The sequence below is a fragment of the Podarcis vaucheri genome (assembly GCF_965113315.1).
Source record: "Podarcis vaucheri genome assembly, chromosome: 2".
Taxonomy (NCBI): Eukaryota; Metazoa; Chordata; class Lepidosauria; order Squamata; family Lacertidae; genus Podarcis; species Podarcis vaucheri.
Genome location: NC_138760.1, coordinates 20,880,403 through 20,899,861, shown reverse-complemented (window position 1 = coordinate 20,899,861; position 19,459 = coordinate 20,880,403). Strand labels below are relative to the sequence as shown.

At 46.0% G+C, this 19,459-nt stretch overlaps 1 protein-coding gene across 3 annotated transcripts in view; it reads left to right on the top strand.

The window, feature by feature from the left end:
- Window positions 1-19,459, top strand: part of CA10 (carbonic anhydrase 10) — a 357,102-nt gene that overhangs the window by 314,667 nt on the left and 22,976 nt on the right. For all 3 annotated transcript variants that reach the window (XM_082212776.1, XM_082212777.1, XM_082212778.1), the window contains exons 6-7: window positions 5,964-6,059; window positions 9,123-9,195. In XM_082212776.1, coding sequence (XP_082068902.1) covers window positions 5,964-6,059; window positions 9,123-9,195 — 169 coding nt within the window. The remainder of the gene's footprint in view (window positions 1-5,963; window positions 6,060-9,122; window positions 9,196-19,459) is intronic.

Sequence of the window (19,459 nt, the reverse complement as noted above, 5' to 3'; positions counted from 1 at the left end):
ATTACTCCAGCTGTAATGAAATAGGAGTTGTTACAATCCCCATCTGCTAAGTTGATTTAAAGTAGTTGGCCTTTCATTATAAATGGTGTTTAAATCTACTTGCCATGAGATTTTAAGTCAATTTTATTATTAAAATGGTTGATGTATTTAATTAATTCAGCCAAAAATCAACAAGAAGTTAAGTACACAGGAGGGTAGGAGAGTCGGGAGCCTACAATCTGGGGAGCCAAAGTGGATCACAATTTAGTTAAACCTTGATCGCATAAATTATTTGGAACATCCCTGGAGTGGGGATAATTACTTACTGCCTACTCATAAATACCTCCATTAATATGATTGCATAATACTACATTCACTATATTAACTTTTCCAAGCTAGGAAGGGCTAGAGGACATGTAGGTCATACTAAATTTCTCGGACATTCACGTGCAGCTATATTGTGCCCCAAACATGCATTCTTATGTTGTACTCTTTTCAGAGGAGAGAATGGGGGGGACCATGGAAAAACCCAGGGGTGTTGAAAGGGCTGAAAGATTGGTAGAACATTTTGTATAAATTGCATTGTATATAAATGTCCCAGTTCCTGGGAACTATTCACATATCCAAATATGCTGGGCCTAGAATACTAGATTCCCAATGGATTCAGAGCAACCACAGAAAATGCTGGTATAATTTACCTGCACAATATCGTCACTGAATCAAACAGTAAAAGGTGATACAGACTTTAGACCGGGGTGGGCAACCTCAGGCACAGGGGACAAATGTAGTCCTACAGGTCTCTCTGACAAGTTCTCATGACTCTCACGAGGCCACTACTTCATACTCTTCTTGGGAGCTGTGAAGTAAACCACAGGGCTGGGAACTCGTGTTTCCCTCATAATGTGTGCCCCAATCCCATTAGCTGTTCAGTGGTACCTCAGGTTACAGACTCTGCTAACCCAGAAATAGTACCTCGTGTTAAGAACATTGCTTCAGGATGATAACAGAAATTGTGCGGCAGCAGCGGGAGGCCCCATTAGCTAAAGTGGTACCTCAGGTTAAGAACAGCTTCAGGTTAAGAACAGACCTCCAGAACGAATTAAGTTCTTAACCCGAGGTACCACTGTAATAGCATCTCAGTGAAAACCTCTCTCATGAGCGTTGTTAGACTTCAGTGTAGCCATCGGGAAGCCCAGTCAGATGGGCAGGGTATAATAATAATAATAATTATTATTATTATTTATTATTATATTTTATTCTGTTGATCACACAAACTCTTCTTTCAGGAGTGCACATCCAGCATTTGTTTGTTACACAGACGGCCTCGCAATTACAGAATCAGGAGCTGAACTCTGTCCACAACCCTTTTGGGCTCATTATGCCTTATAATCGCAGCTCCTTTCCTTGAAGCAACATGGATAACTCCATCTCTGAGAGTTAGCAGAGAGGAAAATCCAGCAAGCCAAAGGTCATCACCTCTTTCTTCCTGAACTCCTTGCCTGCCCTTGGCTTCTGGAGTGAGTGCTAGGAAATAAAGATGAAACCCTTTGCTACCGAGTCCAAAAAAATGCCAACAGGGGCACAGTCCCGAAGTCTTAAGATGTTATAATAATAAAAAAGTACAATAAAATCATAAACTCGTGGCTAATGAGACTGTGCCCTCTTGTCACCATTTAGTGGGAAATCTCATTAATTCTTTACAAGGCCCTTTAGAAGACAGACCACAATAGGATTGTACTAATGTTTCCTCCAGCTCTGCTGGCTGTCAAAACTCTGCAGATGACTTCATTGCCTTTGACATTTTTACTTCTGTCCGGTTTAGTTTGTTTGCTTGCTTGAAAAAATAACCTACTGTGTCAAACGTTAAAAAAAAGGTCAAGCATTATTTTTCTCCTCTGATGGGTTATAAACTAAGATAAATTAATACAGTGCACCAACCATGTTGACCTTCCTATTAAAATCTGCCTGCTTTAGACGTTCTTTCTCTCTCTCTAGCAATTAAATTGAAGTTCTACATAGCTCTCTTCACTACTCAAGCCACAGTCAGACTTCTCTAGCTAAAAACATCAGATACAAAGTATTTTGCCACCCAGGGGGTGATTTTGCTACGCAGACACATGGTCCAAGAGGAGTTCAGTGTGGCAGAGATGCTGGGATCAACTCTCAGAACTGCAAGAGACAGTGACGGATGCCGAACAGGACTGCATGCTGTTGTCACTGTTTTATTGCACGCTGCAAACGATGCCTCCTCAAGCTTGGGGTGCTTGCTTGTGAACTTGGACCAGTTGGAACCAAAAGTGTTATCTCAGCTGTCCCAATAACGCATAAATGAAAGCCCTTGAATGACAAGGTGGGCTGCAGATGTCCCAAGACAACCAAAGATAAAGGGCACCTACACAATTCCAGAGTGGAAGTGCTAAGATGGTTGGATGGCGTCTTGCACTCCTCCTGCCATCAACTCCTGCAGCCAAGCTGGTGCCAAACGTATTTCTCTGTTTTCCTTTGGACCACATCAATGATGCTGAGAGAGGGTCTTGTCGTTCGGGCAACCCAGGACCTCCATACACACAGCCTTGGCCCAGTATACCTGAAGGAACGTCTCCACCCCCATCGTTCTGCCTGGACGCTGAGGTCCAGCTCTGAGGGCCTTCTGGCGGTTCCCTCACTGCGAGAAGCTAAGCTGCAGGGAACCAGGCAGAAGGCCTTCTCACTAGTGGTGCCCACTCTGTGGAACGCCCTCCCGTCAGATGTCAAGAAGATAAACAACTACCTGACATTTAGAAGACATCTGAAGGCAGCCCTGTTGAGGGAAGTTTTTAATGTGTGACATTTTAATGTATTTTTAATCTTTGTTGGAAGCTGCCCAGAGTAGCTGGGGAAACCCAGCCAGATGGGTGGGGTACAAATAAAATATTATTATTATTATTATTATTATTATTATTATTATTATTATTATTATTATTTATTTATTTATTTATTATACATGCTGCCCAGGCTTGTATCCCGGGGAGGTCACTTGGTTGCTGCTAATGCAGCAGTTTGACTTCACCCCTGGAGGTGCACTCCATTGTCCCTCAAGCCAGATGGATGCCAATGACAACAGTTGGCATTGCTCCCCTGCCTTGTGGACACCACTCACCACTGCTGTTTCCGGAGAGAGGGAGTGGAAGGGGTGGTGCAGACCTGGCAGCAGAGCCCATCTGATGCTTGTGCCGCCATGCCCGGACTGCCCCCCACTCCATTCACCTTGCCTTTCTCAGGAATTGGCAGCAATGCTCCGTGTCCAGAAGGCTGGTGAGCAACGCCAACCTGCCTCCCCACTTCACTTACCACAACTGCATTGATAAGTCACGCTATTTTTGTCCTGATTTATAAGATTAAGTATATAATCTTAAATGTCGGGGGTTCTGCTCCAGTCTATTTCTCCATATATGAAGATATAACAACGCCAGTCAACAAGGCCTCCTCTCACGACGTCTGGTCAGTTTTCTCGCCCCATTTGCTCAAAACCTAACAAATATGTTTGCCTCTTTGTTCCGTCCAGAGCTTCCATTTTTCTCAGTGTTTTTTTGATGAATCCATTGCTGTAGTGCCCACAAGTTGCAGGCAATTACCATTTAACAATCTACATATTTAATCCCACTCAAATGGTTGACAGTGTTTGCTTCGTATGTTCCGGCTTTGCTTCTTGGTGGTGCTGATGGCAGTTACTCATCATGATGGATTTTATTGTGTTGGAAGCAAGGCAACCCCCTTTCCCCCAAAAGGCTTTGCAATGAAGAATTTGGTTTACAAAGTAAAGAGTGGTTTTAAACAAAAGATCTTGGTGGGAAAGCAGAAGGCAAGGAGATAGGCACAGGAAGAATACCAATTTGAAAGGTAAATGGCTAGGAACCTCTAGTTAAAGGGTTCCAGTGATTCAGATTCCTCTGCCAAAATCCTGCACACTTTTATCAACCTACAGGTTTTTTAAAGCTGGGTTGCCATATGTCCGAAATTTCCCGGACATATCCAGAATACTGCAGCCTAAAGCAGGGTCTGGAAATTGGTGGAAAATGAACAGAAAAAAGCTCAATAACTTTTCTGCCTGGATCTTCACTTTTTGAAATACGGCAACCTACTTCAAAGTGTACTGTTTATCATGTGCAGTATATCTTCACATAGCCTAGTTTTATGGGCAGTCACTGCCCCAAGGTGATGATGGTGGAGAATCTCTGTATTCAAAAATAATTACATGGTTTACATCACAGCTGCATAATTTGTGTCCCAGAGAACCAAAGTAGCCCTTTTGCATGTTTCAGTATACAGTGGTACCTCGGGTTAAGTACTTAATTCGTTCCGGAGGTCCGTACTTAACCTGAAACTATTCTTAACCTGAAGCACCACTTTAGCTAATGGGGGCCTCCTGCTGCTGCCGCACCGCCGGAGCACGATTTCTGTTCTCATCCTGAAGCAAAGTTCTTAACCCGAGGTGGTATTTCTGGGTTAGTGGAGTCTGTAGCCTGAAGCGTATGTAACCCGAGGTACCACTGTATATTGGGGCCTGTAGGGTAGCTGTCCCCTGAGTATTTGTTTTTGGGTGGGTTTGGGGGGGTGTGTGGATTGTGTGTGGACTCAGGCAGCAACCATGTAAAGGGCATAGTACCTGCGAGACGATTGGTAGGTTGTATTCCACATGGCATGTGACAAGTGGCACAGCTCTGGTTGTTATGCACAGTTTTGAAGTCTGGGTCAAGTTCTGAGCATTGTTTTCAGTTGTTCATCCTGCGTTGCTATTGCAAAGACTCTCCTCCCTGGAAGAGAGGGGAGTGGTTGTGGGCGGGAGACCGAGCTCTGCCCCTGGTAGGGGGCATTAGCCCCCTCCCCTCCTTACCTGGCTGGCGCCCACGCCCACCGGAGGTAGCCAACCAGGTGCCTCCAGGGAGCGTGTGTAGCAGCTTAATGTTGTGGTGCCAGCTCCGCCTCCTCCTCATTCGTCGTCGTCCCTCAGCGAGTCACCCACCCTCCACTCCCATTTAGCTCAGGGTATAGGTTTTTGGCCTTGCTATGGACCTTAGGTTGGTCGCCCTGGTTGTCTGGGGGGCCTGGTAGGAATTTTTCCATTAGGCCTTCTGGTTTTTTCGCCTACCTCGTAGCAATCGTCACAACTTTTGTGGTATTGGTGGGTAGGTTAGGCATTGGAATAACGTGTTGCGGTGTGTGGAAGTGCTAGGTGTGGCCATCGCCTATGCCTTCAATTTTTGGGTATTCCGTTAAAGGAATCTGGCGGTCGTGTATTCCGTCCGATGCCTGCTTGGCGGGAGGCCATGGCACGACCCTCGGTGGCATCAGGGGGTGAGCCTATAGTTGGATGAGCATCAACAGGCTCCACCTACTGTTGAATAAACCCACCACCTATAGTCATCCAATGCCTAAGCCAATACCTTTTCACTGCTGCAATCAATAAAGTTGTGGCCTTTTCTTGCCCATTAACCTTATATCACGTGTCCTTGTGTATTTATTTCACATAGCGGGGTCGGGCCCTCGATCCACAAACCTTAACCACCAGCTTCTACCTCTCATGCTTGGGCAAAGGGCCCATCTCCAGCCCTCCATCCTTTGCAGACTGGGATGCAGAAAAACAGACACACTCCTGGGCTACGGCGGCAAATTGCTACGGCAAGCAGCAGAACGGTGCCGACCTCTGTGGTGCATTTTGCATCTTAATGTGTTAAATTCACTTATTGACAATAGAGAGGAGGAACAACTGGTGCAGCGCCAGTACAAGCCAGATGGTCACTGCAATTATTAAAATTATGCGGGCTGCAAAATCTCCAGGATAAAAGGAGAAAGGGGGGGGGGAGTGCTGTTATGAATTTACAAGCTTGGTAGGAGATCGCATTGCAAACAAATCTGAATTTCTAAAAAGCGTATTTGTGGTTTTGAAAGACAGCAGCAGGTTTGATTCTCCAGTATTTATTATTTGCTTTCCCCTCTATCCTTAGGTTCAACTAATCCACTATAACCATGAGTTGTATACAAATGTTACAGAAGCTGCAAAAAGTCCCAATGGCTTGGTGGTAGTTTCTATATTTATGAAAGTAAGTATCGCACAATTTCATCTGTTTTGAGTTACATTCCTTTCAGATGGTTGTAAGAAAATAGGAGCACTGGTGGTGGCTCGTATTTAAACCTTCTTCCAGTGCATTCCCAATACATAGCAACACAAAAGTAAGGTCCAGGTGTGTACAGGGTTGCAGCCTAAGTAGATTGCTGGTAGATTGCTTTAATAGCTGGTAGATTGTTTCTGTAGCTTTGTGCACCATACTTTAGGATAAAAAATGATCACTGTGGCTCAGTACTCGGTGTGAAATTCAATTGCAACAGACCATTTCCATTTTTTCAAAAGTGTATGGAGATGTTTTAATTCCAAAGATGCTTCTAGAACATCCACTATGGCCCTCTTTTAGGCTGCAGTCCTGTACCCCGTTGAACTCAAAAGAACTTACTTCTAAACAGACATTGATAGGGTTCCACTGTTACTGCCTCTATGCTTCTCTGACCCTCTTTCCCTCTCATCTTTTAACATATGGTATTAGAGTGGATGTTTCTGTGGCCATATTAGTTTGATGCACACTGAATGTCAGTATATGCTAAAAGGGATTTCATATTAAATTCAGAATTACTACTTCGAGTCCTTAAAGCCCCAGTAAATAATCAAAGCTTCACTTGGCAAGGTACATAAACTTGGGGTGAAGGCAGATATAATATTCGAAGAGCAATTTATTTGTATGTCTACATGTTTGTGTTCTGGGGTCAGCTCTGCAAAACTCGTCCTGTTCATTTTCATTCTGTGTTGTTTTTTTAAAAAAAAAAGAAGAAGCCAGAGGTACCTATTGGTTAGCACGCATGACATCACCAACCCACTGACCAGTCCCCAGTTTTGCAACTTTAAAAAAATATTCTGTAGTAAAGTGGATGAATATATATTTGAATATGTTATGTATATATTCGTCTGAACATATACATTCTGATTTTAAATCCTTTGCATATAACAGGTGGAGGAGAATGATGTCAAACAGATGAGTAACAGGCAAGAAAATTGTGGAAATTATCATAAGGGGCAATTGCAGGCTGCCCTTTAAAAATAAAATCTGAGGATCTTTATATCTCTGCCCATACAATGATTCAACAGTATTTTCTACTTTAAATGCAATATTCTTTGCTGCTCTGCCACCTTCGCTGCAATTCCCTACTGGACAGTGTCCTGGAAGCAAATTCAGCCACTGTATCTGAAGTAACTTACCAAAATGTATGGCAATGTATGACCACTAACCATTGAGGGCCAACGTACCTACTCCCAATGAACCTGGCAAGGTGCCTCATGTTACATTATTTGAGTGTGGATATTTGGCAAGAAGTAGGGACGCGGGTGGCGCTGTGGGTAAAACCTCAGTGCCTAGGGCTTGATGATCGCATGGTCGGCGGTTCGAATCCCCGTGGCGGGGTGAGCTCCCGTCTTTCGGTCCCAGCTCCTGCCCACCTAGCAGTTCAAAAGCACCCCTAAGTGCAAGTAGATAAATAGGTACCGCTTTATAGCGGGAAGGTAAACGGCGTTTCCGTGTGCTGCGCGGGTGCCGGCTCGCCAGAGCAGCTTCGTCACGCTGGCCACGTGACCCGGAAGTGTCTCCGGACAGCGCTGGCCCCTGGCCTCTTAAGTGAGATGGGCGCACAACCCTAGAGTTGGGCACAACTGGCCCATACGGGCAGGGGTACATTTACCTTTACCTATTTGGCAAGAAGAACCAAGTGTAAGACTCTGAATCACGTCCAAACAGCTGGAGGAGGGTTGGGGAGGCTGTGAGTTGGGGAGGTGTTTAACCCTTCCTCGCCTACTGCTTCCCCTTGAATTGCCCTCCCTCCAGCCATCTCCTCTCCCGAATATGGGTTCTCAGATTTGTGTTTGCTATGGCAAGGGAAACGGTGGCTTGGGGAGGGGTTTAGCAGGAAAAGCAGTGGGTGGAAGAGGGTTAAGCAAATCCTCCTCCCTACTGCTTTTTCAGCTGGTTCGCAGCCACTCCGGTTTGCAGATCCGGTTGTGCTGCCAAACAGATTGTTCAGCCCTCACGTTGCAGGCTGCCAATGATTAGGCATGTAGGTTTTTTCCACAAATATTTTTTCTTCTGTAGAATCCCTTTTTCTCTCATCACATTAAATCATCCCACAGGACCAAGTGATGCTTTGATCTGTTTGCCCTTGGCAAATTGTTTCTTAACTTTTGGAGAGGTTGTTTTTAAATATATATAATATATATTTATGTAGAAAAGCTCTGTATGGCACAACTGGAGCTTCTTCCATAACAACAGAAGACTGACCCATAAAATAGGTCTCTCGGTTGCTCAGTTCCAGCCCTACCCTTCTGCCAGTACCAACAATATGTTTCTAGAAAAGAGAGAGAATCGCACTGCTGGAGGGAGGTGGCGGTTGGCAGTGTGAATAGCTGCTTCATGAATTTTGAAGACTTCCTTAGTGGAGAATGTGATTTTTGTACTGAACAATTACTAGAAGATACCGCTTATTGCTTTCCCGTGTCATCCAAACCCAAGTCAAAATGTCAAGTGCTGATTAACTCCTATATAAAATTTGCAGTCAGGCTGCGCTCAACAACTGTGTGGCCTTGAATCATGACCACAACATGAAAATTTAACCAAGCATCAAAATAAATAGAGGCAGAGGCCTGAGGAGAATAAAAGGAGTGGAAGAAACAAAAGAGAAGCAGATTCATAGATCTGGCAAAGAAGAAAGCATGTTTCCTGTCACAGTGTCTCACACAACCTCAAAGACCAGAAATGAGGAAGGCACATATATTAAAGGGTTTGAATATGTTTGCTTTTAGTCGAAACCCGTCCTGCCAATTTCTTGAACGTCTCCTTTCTCCGCAGAAGAAAGGCTTCTGTTCTTCTGCCTCATTCACAGGGTGATACAGAATTTCTTTAGAATTATGTTGGGTGCAAAGTTGAGCGCTTCTCCTCAGAAGTTAACTTTCTGCCAACTCCTAAGTTGCAGCTTTATTCCACCAATACCCACCATCCAAACAGATGCACTTTTCCATAATGAGGTGTTTTTGGTGACTGGTTTTTGACGACCGATTATCTCTCTCACAGGTGTCTGAATCATCAAATCCATTTCTAAACCGTATGCTTAACAGAGACACCATCACCAGAATAACGTATAAAAGTAAGTTTCTTTTTGAAATAAATGTATAAAGGGTTCTGGGGGAATCATTCACATTGTGAGGAATGCCTAATCCAAGATTTGACACTTCCCAAATTGGCTGTGAGCTTATTCCAGTTTTCCTCAGAGGCATTTGGTCAGAGACCATTTTCAATTATAAGTACAGGTATTTCCAGGTGTGGGAGGGAATGGAGATCAACGAAACATTTATTTAATTTATATTTCATAGAATTGTCAAATTGTAGAGTTGGAAGGGATCTCGAGGGTCATCTAGTCCAACCCCCTGCAAGGAAGGAATTTTTATTTCAACATTCATAAACATTCATTTTCAGCCTAAGCCCTTTAAAGTGGGTAACAAAAATTCAAACCAGAATCAAAACGTAACGGAAGATACACAATAAAAAAATATGTCAAAGGTAACCATGGGGTGTTAAATCTGCTTAGCTGGTGTTAACTTGAGATATAACTTCTAGTTATTCATGGTTGCATCAAGCTTTCTCAAAAACATGTCTTTATCATATTAAAGTGCTTGTGAACTTAAATATCAACTGGGTTAATTAAATCTGGACCTAATTATATTTCAACAGCACCTAAAAACTGTTAGCAAAGTCAATTAAATAATGGAAATTGAGTCCAGAGAGAAAAGTCTTGATAACACTCTACTGAGCAAATTGAACAAAAACAGTATATAATTTGTGGAGAAACAAGTAGAGTGGTCTTTCTTAGGTCAGGCCTTGTACATAACAAGTAGACATTCATCCAAACATACAGAGGAAAACTCCCTCAGCACTGCACAACCAATCAGGGCACATGCCACGTTGGGTGAAGATCATGCTACAACGCCTGATTGCTAAGCACCCTGGGATCATTAAAACTGATGAAGGGTGAGATATAAATAAAATAAAATAAATTTGGACATTGTGATAAGCTATGCTTAGATGAAACTAGGTAGTAAGGAGGAGAGCCTGCGTGGAAAGTAAGGCAAGAAGAGAGCCCATAAACCCATTTGCAAAAACTATGAGTCAAGAGCTGTGATGGGTAGCATGTGGCCCAGTTAATAGCATTAGAACATCAGCATTAGAATGCTGTTAGAATAGAGTTGTCAAAGACAGTACATAAGAATTACTTCCTGCAGTAACAAGTATTGATTAGAAGCATTTTCAGGACAAAAAAGAAATGCAAAAAAAACCCCAAGTTATTGAATGTAATTTCACAGATGTCTTGGATGATGGATTATAGTGTCATTGCACAGGGCGGGGAGATCTAATTTTGTTTCATATATTAGAAGGAATTCCGTGCTGCTTTTAAACAGCTGGCTTTTTAAAAACCCATGCTTAGGAGCTTCATTTGTGCAGTCAGTGTTCAGTTTCAGTTTGAAGAAAATAAGAAGTGTCATTCACTTAATTTTGGTTAGGCTAAAGAGTGCGGAATTAGGTTCAAGATGAGGAAAAGTTAATGCAATAATTGAAGCGCTGGTTTTCAAAGCATCACAAAAGATACTCTACAGAAGATGGGTCAGGAACATCCTAAGAGCCAAGTGCCCCTTGGATTTTCAGAGTGGGTTTTTAGATGAGTGCTTCATTTATTTCCTAATGATTACTAGAAACCACCCCTCTTTCATGCAGTGTTATGGGAATTCATGGAAATGACTGTAAGTGTGATAAGAACGATATTTATAGTTCTAAAGAATCATTGCTCTAATATTTCAGCTTTTTAAAAGCCAGTAACTGGGGGACTCAAGATTCTGGGTTTAAACTCTCTTTGCTGCACTTCCAGAAGAAACGCATTTGTTCTTACAGGAACTAACATCTAAAACTAGTGTTTGAGGGTCTCTTCATCACACATTTCATGTCTTAGGTTCTTTCCTACATATATCATAGAATCTTACATTTTTACACAATGGAACGTCCCCTACCTTTCCTCCTCCCTGATGCGCTATCCAAATAATAATAATAATAATTCTGCTTTGGAGAATTGGAGGAAACAGAATTGGTGGGTGTGCTGGGGGGAGTGGACAGAGGAGAAGTTCCATTGAGCAAGCAGAAATCCTTGTGAATGGGATGGCTTCATTGGATACAACTCTAAGTGAGAAGTTCACAAATTGTCCTAAAGCAGAATAGAGTTGGGCAAAGAACGCATACTTCCAGTATGTATCCAGCTCAGAGACCAACAGGAGATATACAAGGCTTCTAGAAGACAGGGTACCAAATTACTTTTTGAAGATTATGAGCAGATGATGTATGCTTGCAGTAAAGAGTGCTGGCCAAAGCACATTCGGAAGCTGTGCATCCAGCATATGTTGCTAGCATTATCAATCTACTAGGCCCACTTCTCTAGGATTCCTCTACCCAGCTGCTCTGTGTAGAGGAATGACCCTCCTTTCACTCAGATTCCTGCTCATAGGAGACCCCCCCCCCAAGTTGTTTCATTAGCTGGTCAGCTCTAACTGCCTGGATTTTTGCTGGAGTGATGTTTTGTTTTGTTGCTGCAGGTATAAAATTCTCAGACTTTTGTGTAGCTGGAATGTACCACTGAGTTACCACTGATGCGGGTGGCATTGTGGTCTAAACCACTGATCCTCTTGCTCTTGCCAGTCAGAAGGTTGACGGTTCAAATCCCCACGACGGGATGAGCTCCATCCCAGCTCCTGCCAACCTAGCGGTTCGAAAGCATGCCAGTGCAAGTAGATAAATAGGTACTGCTGTGGCGGGAAGGTAAACGCCGTTTCCGTGCGCTCTGGTTTCCGTCACAGCGTTCCATTGCACCAGAAGTGGTTTAGTCATGCTGGCTGTGTGGCCTGGAAAGCTGTCTGTGGACAAACACTGGCTCCCTCAGCCTGAAAGCGATATGAGCACCGCAACCCCATAGTCATCTTTGACTTGACTTAACCTTCCAGAGGTCCTTTACCTTTAGGGTTTTTTTTACTGCGTTACTCACTCTTTCCCTCGGGGGCCCCACCCAAGACTGACACATGGTTCTCAGAAGGTGACTAACAATGAAATGTGGCCCATTGGTGTAAAAAGGTTCCCAGCCCCTGCCCTGATCCCACCCAGACCATTTGGGGGCTTTCAAAAGCCAGTGCCGGTGAATTTAAACTCAACATGACACGTACTGCACAACTGCAGCTCAATCTATGAAACTGACCCACACAGTGATGAACAGTTTCCTCCTTCTTTTGCATATGAATCTCCCAAGAAGATGAGTACATTTTGTCTCCAACTCGGCTTCCCACCGTTGGCAGATGTAGTCCTTGTGATAGGGCAAGCTTATGTTTCGGTCGGGTTAAGGTCGGGTGCCCTTGTGAGGAGTCCTCTTCGCCGTGAGCTTCATCACATTTTGTCTCCTCTGCCTGTTTCAAGTGCAGGCCGGAAATGTCCTACCAAACTCAAAAAAAGACTTGGGGCCTCATAAAGCTAATCTTAAAATGAGAGTTGAACAGCCCCAGAAAGAACTATAGCTCTCCTAACCCCCTACACCCTGCCACACTATTATCCATCATGAATGAAGCAACAGAAATGAGGGTATCTTCGCTGCTGCTACTGCTGCTAAGGGAAAGGGGAGGAGGATCTGTTTGGGTGGCAGGTGACAGGATGGTGGGATGTGGCAATCATGGATTGGCTTGGATTTTTACCCAGATTCTCTGTCTCCTGGAGAATACTCTCAGGCAATCCAAGGGCAGCCTGAGATAGCTTGGTCCTCTCCTCTCTCAGATCAGAAGAACTTCTTACTCCCTTGTGCTCATCATCTGTGTCAAAACTCTACATTTCTGCACCTTTTACAGGCATTCTAATTTTGGGGCTCCTGTTTTTGAAAGACAGAACCCAGAATTTCATCAGTTTTAAAACTTGGTTTAACACCTGCATTGCAACAACCCTTGGAAGCCACACCATTGATTTCTGGATTAAAAGATACAAAGCACGGTTATTTTGCACTTAAATACCTGTGGAGTTATTGGCAGACCAAAAAGTACTGACTACCTATTACGCTACAGGAAGTAAATTGATCTGACGGTGGTTCGAGAGAGTGCCAGGAAATAAATAGTGGATGATTTAGGCTTGGATTATGCTTGTTGTCTTTCTGGGTGCATGCAACATCAAGAATGGCATAAGAGCTCGCAGAACTCCTGCAATTCCTTGACCAATTAAGATTTTTGTGCCAAGTCCATTCATTATCGACATGGCAAAGCCAACAGTACAATTATATTGTGATGGAAGATTATACTGATGGTTTTTGACCAGTTATCATGTGGCCATCTGTTAGTTGGCCACTCTTTTCTGTGTGGCAAGTGGCATAGCACTAATCTATGTTGGGCATTCTGTCAAATGTTCAAACCTTGGATAACTGGTTTCAGCCAGCAAACTAAGGCAAAAGTAACATGGTAATTGGACTTCCTGTGCAGTTTGCTGCAGTCTGGGCTTTGAATACAGTTGTAACTTGGTTGTTGAACATAATCCATTCCGGGAGTCCGTTCGACACCCGGAACCGTTCAAAAACCAAGGCGCGCCTTCCAATTGGCTGCAGGAGGTTCCTGCACTCAATCGAAAGCCGTATTGGATGTTTGGCTTCCGAAAAACGTTTGCAAACTGGAACACTCACTTCCAGGGTTGTGGTGTTTCAGAGCTGGTTTGTTCAGGAGCCAAGCCGTTCGGGAACCAAGGTACCACGGTAATGTTTCTTTCAAGACCCGAGTGTAAATGTCTTTAGTAGACAACCGAACAAGACCACCATCATGCAACAAATCTGTTTGCTTTAAATATTTATATGCCCTCCTGTAACTGTAAAATTTCTAAATGCAGCTTTTAACAAAAAAATGTAAATTATATACAAAAAATATAGCATTAAAACCATAGGCCGGGTAAAATTATTTTAAAGCAAGAACAGATTAATAGATTAAATATAAAGGCACCAAAATGACATGAGAGTTAGCATTGGACAAACCTCTCTGGGGAGAACATTCCAAAGCTAGGATATTTCAACTATAAAGACTCTTTTCTCACTAGTACCTTGTATTAGCAGCAATAGTATTAACTTTATATACCTCTCAGTTGGTAAAGCATGAGGGCATTAATCTCAGGTTCTTGGGTTTGAGCCCCACGTTGGACAAACTACAGTGGTACCTCGGGTTAAGTACTTAATTCATTCCGGAGGTCCGTTCTTAACCTGAAACTGTTAGCTAATGGGGGCTTCCTGCTGCCGCCGCGCCGCCGGAGCACGATTTCTGTTCTCATCCTGAAGCAAAGTTCTTAACCCGAGGTACTATTTCTGGGTAAGCGGAGTCTGTAACCTGAAGCGTATTGTCAGGGGATGATTAGCTGCTTGTGCTTAAAATTGTGCCCCCTCAGAGTTTGTGCGGCTCCACAAACCTCTGTGTGTGACAGAGCTCCTCAGACATGTCTGCTCTAGTCACTAGTAGAGTCTGACAGTGGCTGCCTGCGGAAGCGTTTCCAGCAAAGAAGCTCCTTAACGGAAACGCGTCTCCTGGACTCACGACGTGGCAGCTTCCGGCGAAGTATGGGTCTCCCTACAGTTGCTTCTGACACCTCCCCGCTATTTTCGCTGGACGTGTCTCTCACCCCTTTCTCTCCCCTGCTGTTTCCTGCCTGGGCTGCTGCGTCTCTCTCAGCATTACTGAGATCCTCCTCCAGAGACCCCTCGCTCCCCCTGCTGGTCCCTGCTTTGGCTGCTGACTCTCTCCCAGTCTCTGGGAGCCCTACCAACTCCCTTTCCTCTGATGTCAGTTCCCTGACATCCACCTCCCCTCCAGGGCCCCCTTCCCCCCCGCCCCTACTCTCTCCTCTGGGCGGTGAGGAGCTGAAACCCCGAAAAGAATCCTCTTCATCTTCAGACGTCTCGAACATTTCCCTCCATCGGTCTTCGTTCCGGCTCGCTGAATCCTCCTCCGCCTCGGAATCAGAGAACCCCTCCAACTCTTCTTCTTCGTCGGTGGTGGCGAAGTATTCCCTCCGGAACCTCGCCACTGGCTGAGGTTTACGAGGGAATCTCTGATGAAAAGTTTCTATCAAAACCTCGTCATCTACATCCTCTGCCATGACCCAGGTGTTTTCCGACTCCGGCTCCCCTTCCCACATTACCAAATACTCTACTTGATCTCCCTTCCACCTGGAATCGAGAATCTCCGCTACATGGTAGCTGTGTTCTTTTTCCTCCATAGCTGGTCCCCTATTGACCCTCCCTTCTCTGTCCCCTTTATACGGTGACAGCAACGACCTGTGGAACACTGGGTGCAGCTTCATGTGGTTCGGTAACCGGAGTCTGAAAGCCACTGGGTTGACCTGCTGCGTGACTTCAAATGGGCCCAGCCTTTTGGGTCTTAACTTCTTACAACCCCCTTTGAATGGTAACCCTTGGGTGGACAGCCACACCTGGTCCCCCACCCTAATGCTTTCCCCTTCCCTTCTGGTTTTGTCTGCCTGCCTCTTATATTCCTCCTTCGCCCTGTTTAAGTTAAGTTGGAGCTGGCGATGGATCGCTTCCATTTCTTCAACGAACTGTTCTGCAGCTGGAACGCTCCAGTTCTCCCCTTCCCCCCCTGGGAAGGCTCGGGGATGACACCCGTGATTAGCCAAAAAGGGGCTCATCCCCGTGGACACGTTCTCTGCATTGTTGTAGGCAAATTCTGCCAACGCCAGCTTCTCCACCCAATCATTCTCTCTGTCATTCACATAACACCTCAAATATTGCTGGAGGACACCATTAGCTCTTTCCGCCTGCCCGTTGGTTTCTGGATGACGGGCAGTTGAGAAATTCACCTCTACATGCAATAAGCTCATGAGCTTCCTCCAGAACCTGGAAGTAAATTGTTTCCCTCGGTCAGAAACCACCCTCAAGGGGGCGCCATGCAGCCTAAACACATTTTCCACAAACAATTTAGCGGTTTCTTCCGCTGTGACCGCATGTGAGCAGGCTATAAAGTGGGCCATCTTGGTTAACAGGTCTACCACAACCATGATGGCTGTTTTCCCTCTGGACCTTGGCAGATCAGTCATGAAATCTATTGCCACTGCCTCCCATGGCCTTTCCGGCATGGGTAGTGGTTCTAATAAACCTGCCGGTGCCCGCCTCTCCCCCTTGGCTCGTTGGCATTGGTCACACCCTCTCACATACTCCCGCACATCTTCCCTGACCTTGGGCCACCAGAATTCCCTGGTAACCAGCCACATGGTTTTGTGTTGCCCAAAATGCCCTGCTGTGGGGCTATCGTGCAGTTGCTTGAGTACCTTTTCCCTCAATTCCCCTTCAGGTATATATAACGCTCCCTTGTAGTACAACGCCCCGTTTCTCTCCTCAAAACCCCCGGGTTTGTCTCCCTCCCTCCTGAGACCCCTGAGTTTGTCCTGGGCGTATTCATCCTGCACCGTTCCCTCTACCAGTTCCCTTTGCCCCACCAATGCCGCCCCACACACCCAGCGGTCCTCTGGAATGACATGGGTCTCTTCGGGTGCACCCTCCCCCTCCAAATATTCAGGTTTGCGTGAGAGAGCGCCCGCCCTAACGTTCTCTGGGCCTGGCACGTAACAAATCTCAAAGTTAAATTTGGAGAACTCCTGGGCCCATCTCAACTGCCGTTGGTTGAGCACTCGCGCAGTTCTCCAATACTCTAGATTCTTATGGTCCGTGCACACTTGCACCTTATGTTGTGCACCAATTAGCAGGTGCCTCCATCTCCGGAAAGCCTCATGAATCGCAAGAAGTTCCCGGTCGTACACCGTGTAGTTCCTCTCGGATTTGTTCAGCTTTCGCGAAAAGAAGGCACACGGTCGCCACTCTGACTCCTCCTTCCCCGGCTGCAGAAGAAGCACCGCCCCTATGGCTCTGTCAGAAGCGTCTGTTTCGACCCTCAGCTTTTTTTGTAAATCCACATGCAGAAGTTGTTCAACAGAGGCGAAGGCCCTTTTCAGTTCCTCAAACGCTCGCTCCGCCTCCGCCGTCCAAACAAACTTCTTTTTACTGCTGAGACAGTCCGTGATGGGCGCCGTCAGGTGGGCGAAGTTTCGGATGAACTTACGATAAAAGTTTCCAAACCCTAGGAACCTCTGCACATCCTTCTTGGTTTTGGGTGTTTTCCATTCCAGCACTGCTTGAACCTTGCCGGGGTCCATGGCCAACCCCTTGTCTGACAAGCGGTACCCCAGGAATTCCACCTCCTTGGTATGAAACTGACACTTCTCCAGTTTCACCCACAGCCTGTTGGCTTGCAGCCTGCTCAACACTTCTCTGACGTCTCTCACATGTTGCTCCTCATTCTCCGAATACACCAACACATCATCTAGGAAGGCCACGCAATTCTTGTAGAGCAAAGGCCCCAGTACGTGGTTCATGAAGGCTTGAAAACACGCGGAGCCTGTTTGTAATCCAAAAGGCATAACGAGGTATTCAAATGCCCCCAAAGGGGTGAACATGGTGGTTTTCCATTCATCCCCTTTCCTTATACGTATCAGGTTGTACGCCCCCCTTAGGTCCAGCTTTGTAAAAATCTTTCCTTTCCGCACCCTGGTCAAAATATCATCAATCCTGGGCATAGGAAAAGCCGCCGGCTCTGTCACTGCATTTAACCGCCTGAAATCACATACAAGTCTCGGCTTGTCCGTGTGCTTTTTATCCACAAAAAACACTTTGCTACCCCCCGCTGCCTTGGACTCTCTGATGAAGCCTCTCTTCAGGTTCTTGTCAATGAACTCTCGCAACTCCTGCATTTCCCTGTCTGACATGGCATACAACTTGCCTACAGGAAGCTGTGCTCCAGGGAGTAAATTGATCTGGCAATCAAAGGGCCTATGCGGGGGTAGTTGGTCAGCTTCCTTCTCGCTGAACACGTCGCTGAGATCAGCATACTGTGGTGGCACCTTCCCCTTCTCCATTACTTCAGTCCCTGCCAGGGTGGCTTGGGCCCCTGCTGACCCCTTTTCCCCCCTGCAGTGTTCTAAGCAATGTGCTGAACCGAAGGAAACCACTCTTTGATGCCAGCCCACCAGCGGATCATGTAGGGCTAGCCAGCTCATTCCCAAAATAATGGGAGCGCCTCCCAAGGTGGCCACATTAAACGCTATCAGTTCTGTGGGCCTTGCCACCCTCATTATCATTGGGACGGTCTGCAAGCTGACTCCTCCTCCCAACAGTTCCCTGCCATCGATCGTGGTCACCTGCAGGGGGTTGCTTAAAGGGATCGTCTGTATCTGGTGTTCAGCAGCAAACTCCTTGCTCATAAAATTGCAGGAGCTGCCTGAGTCCAACAGCGCCTTTATTTTTAGGGGGTGTCCATTTTGCAGCTCTAGCGACACTTCAATCACTAGAGCAGGTCGAGGAGCTTCTGGCACGGGCACTTTCACTGCTCTTTGGCCTGGCTGCAGTGCCCTGACGGTGGCAACCAGGCGTTGGCTTTTACCTGCTCCGTTTCTCCCTGCTCTCCCCCCTCAACAGCTCCCACCATCCCTTGCCATTCCTTCCTCTGGGGGCAGACTCTGGCAAAGTGGCCTGGCTGTTGGCAGAGATAGCATTTCCGGGCTCCTTTTCCCTCCTTCTTAGCCCCCTTCACTGGGCTTTGAAACTGCGCGCGCGCGGGCTGTTCCGATTTCCATCGGCTCTGCCGGCGGGAAAGCTGGCTCAGGAATGTCTGGAATGCGGAACTCCTTCCAACGTTCCCCTCTCCCTTCCCGCCTCTCCAAGGCTCTTGCCTCCTGGCGCGCTCCAATGGTCAGCGCAGATTTGGTCAGCTGATCCATAGACACCGCCCTGGGGCTCCGGGACAGCTCGTCTTTCACAGCCGAAGAAAGACCTTCTTCAAATAGCATCTGAATGGGTGCCGCCGATAAATCCCACCCCAATCTGTGAATCAGCATGGTAAATTCAGTCCAGTACTCACGGACAGATCTGCTTCCCTGCTTGCAAGCCATTAGCTGTCTGCGCACCACCCCTTCCTCAATATCGCTGGAAAACATGATATCCATTGCACGAAAGAACTTCATAGTGTCCTTTAGGATATCATTGTGCGTTGCCATCAGGGGTCGAACCCAGTCTCGCGCCCCCTTCTCAAGATGCCCAATTACGAAAGCAACTCGCGATTCCTCATCAGGGAACTCATCAAACTGCACATTAAGGGCATATTGCATCTCTGTCCTAAAGGCATGGTAATCCTTGGGGTCCCCCCCCCAAACTTCTGCACCAATCCTGGTACCTTTCTGGGGAACTGAGTGGTTCTCCCCTTTTTGTCTGCATCCTGAGCCCTTCTCTCCTCGAGCCTCGCCGTCTG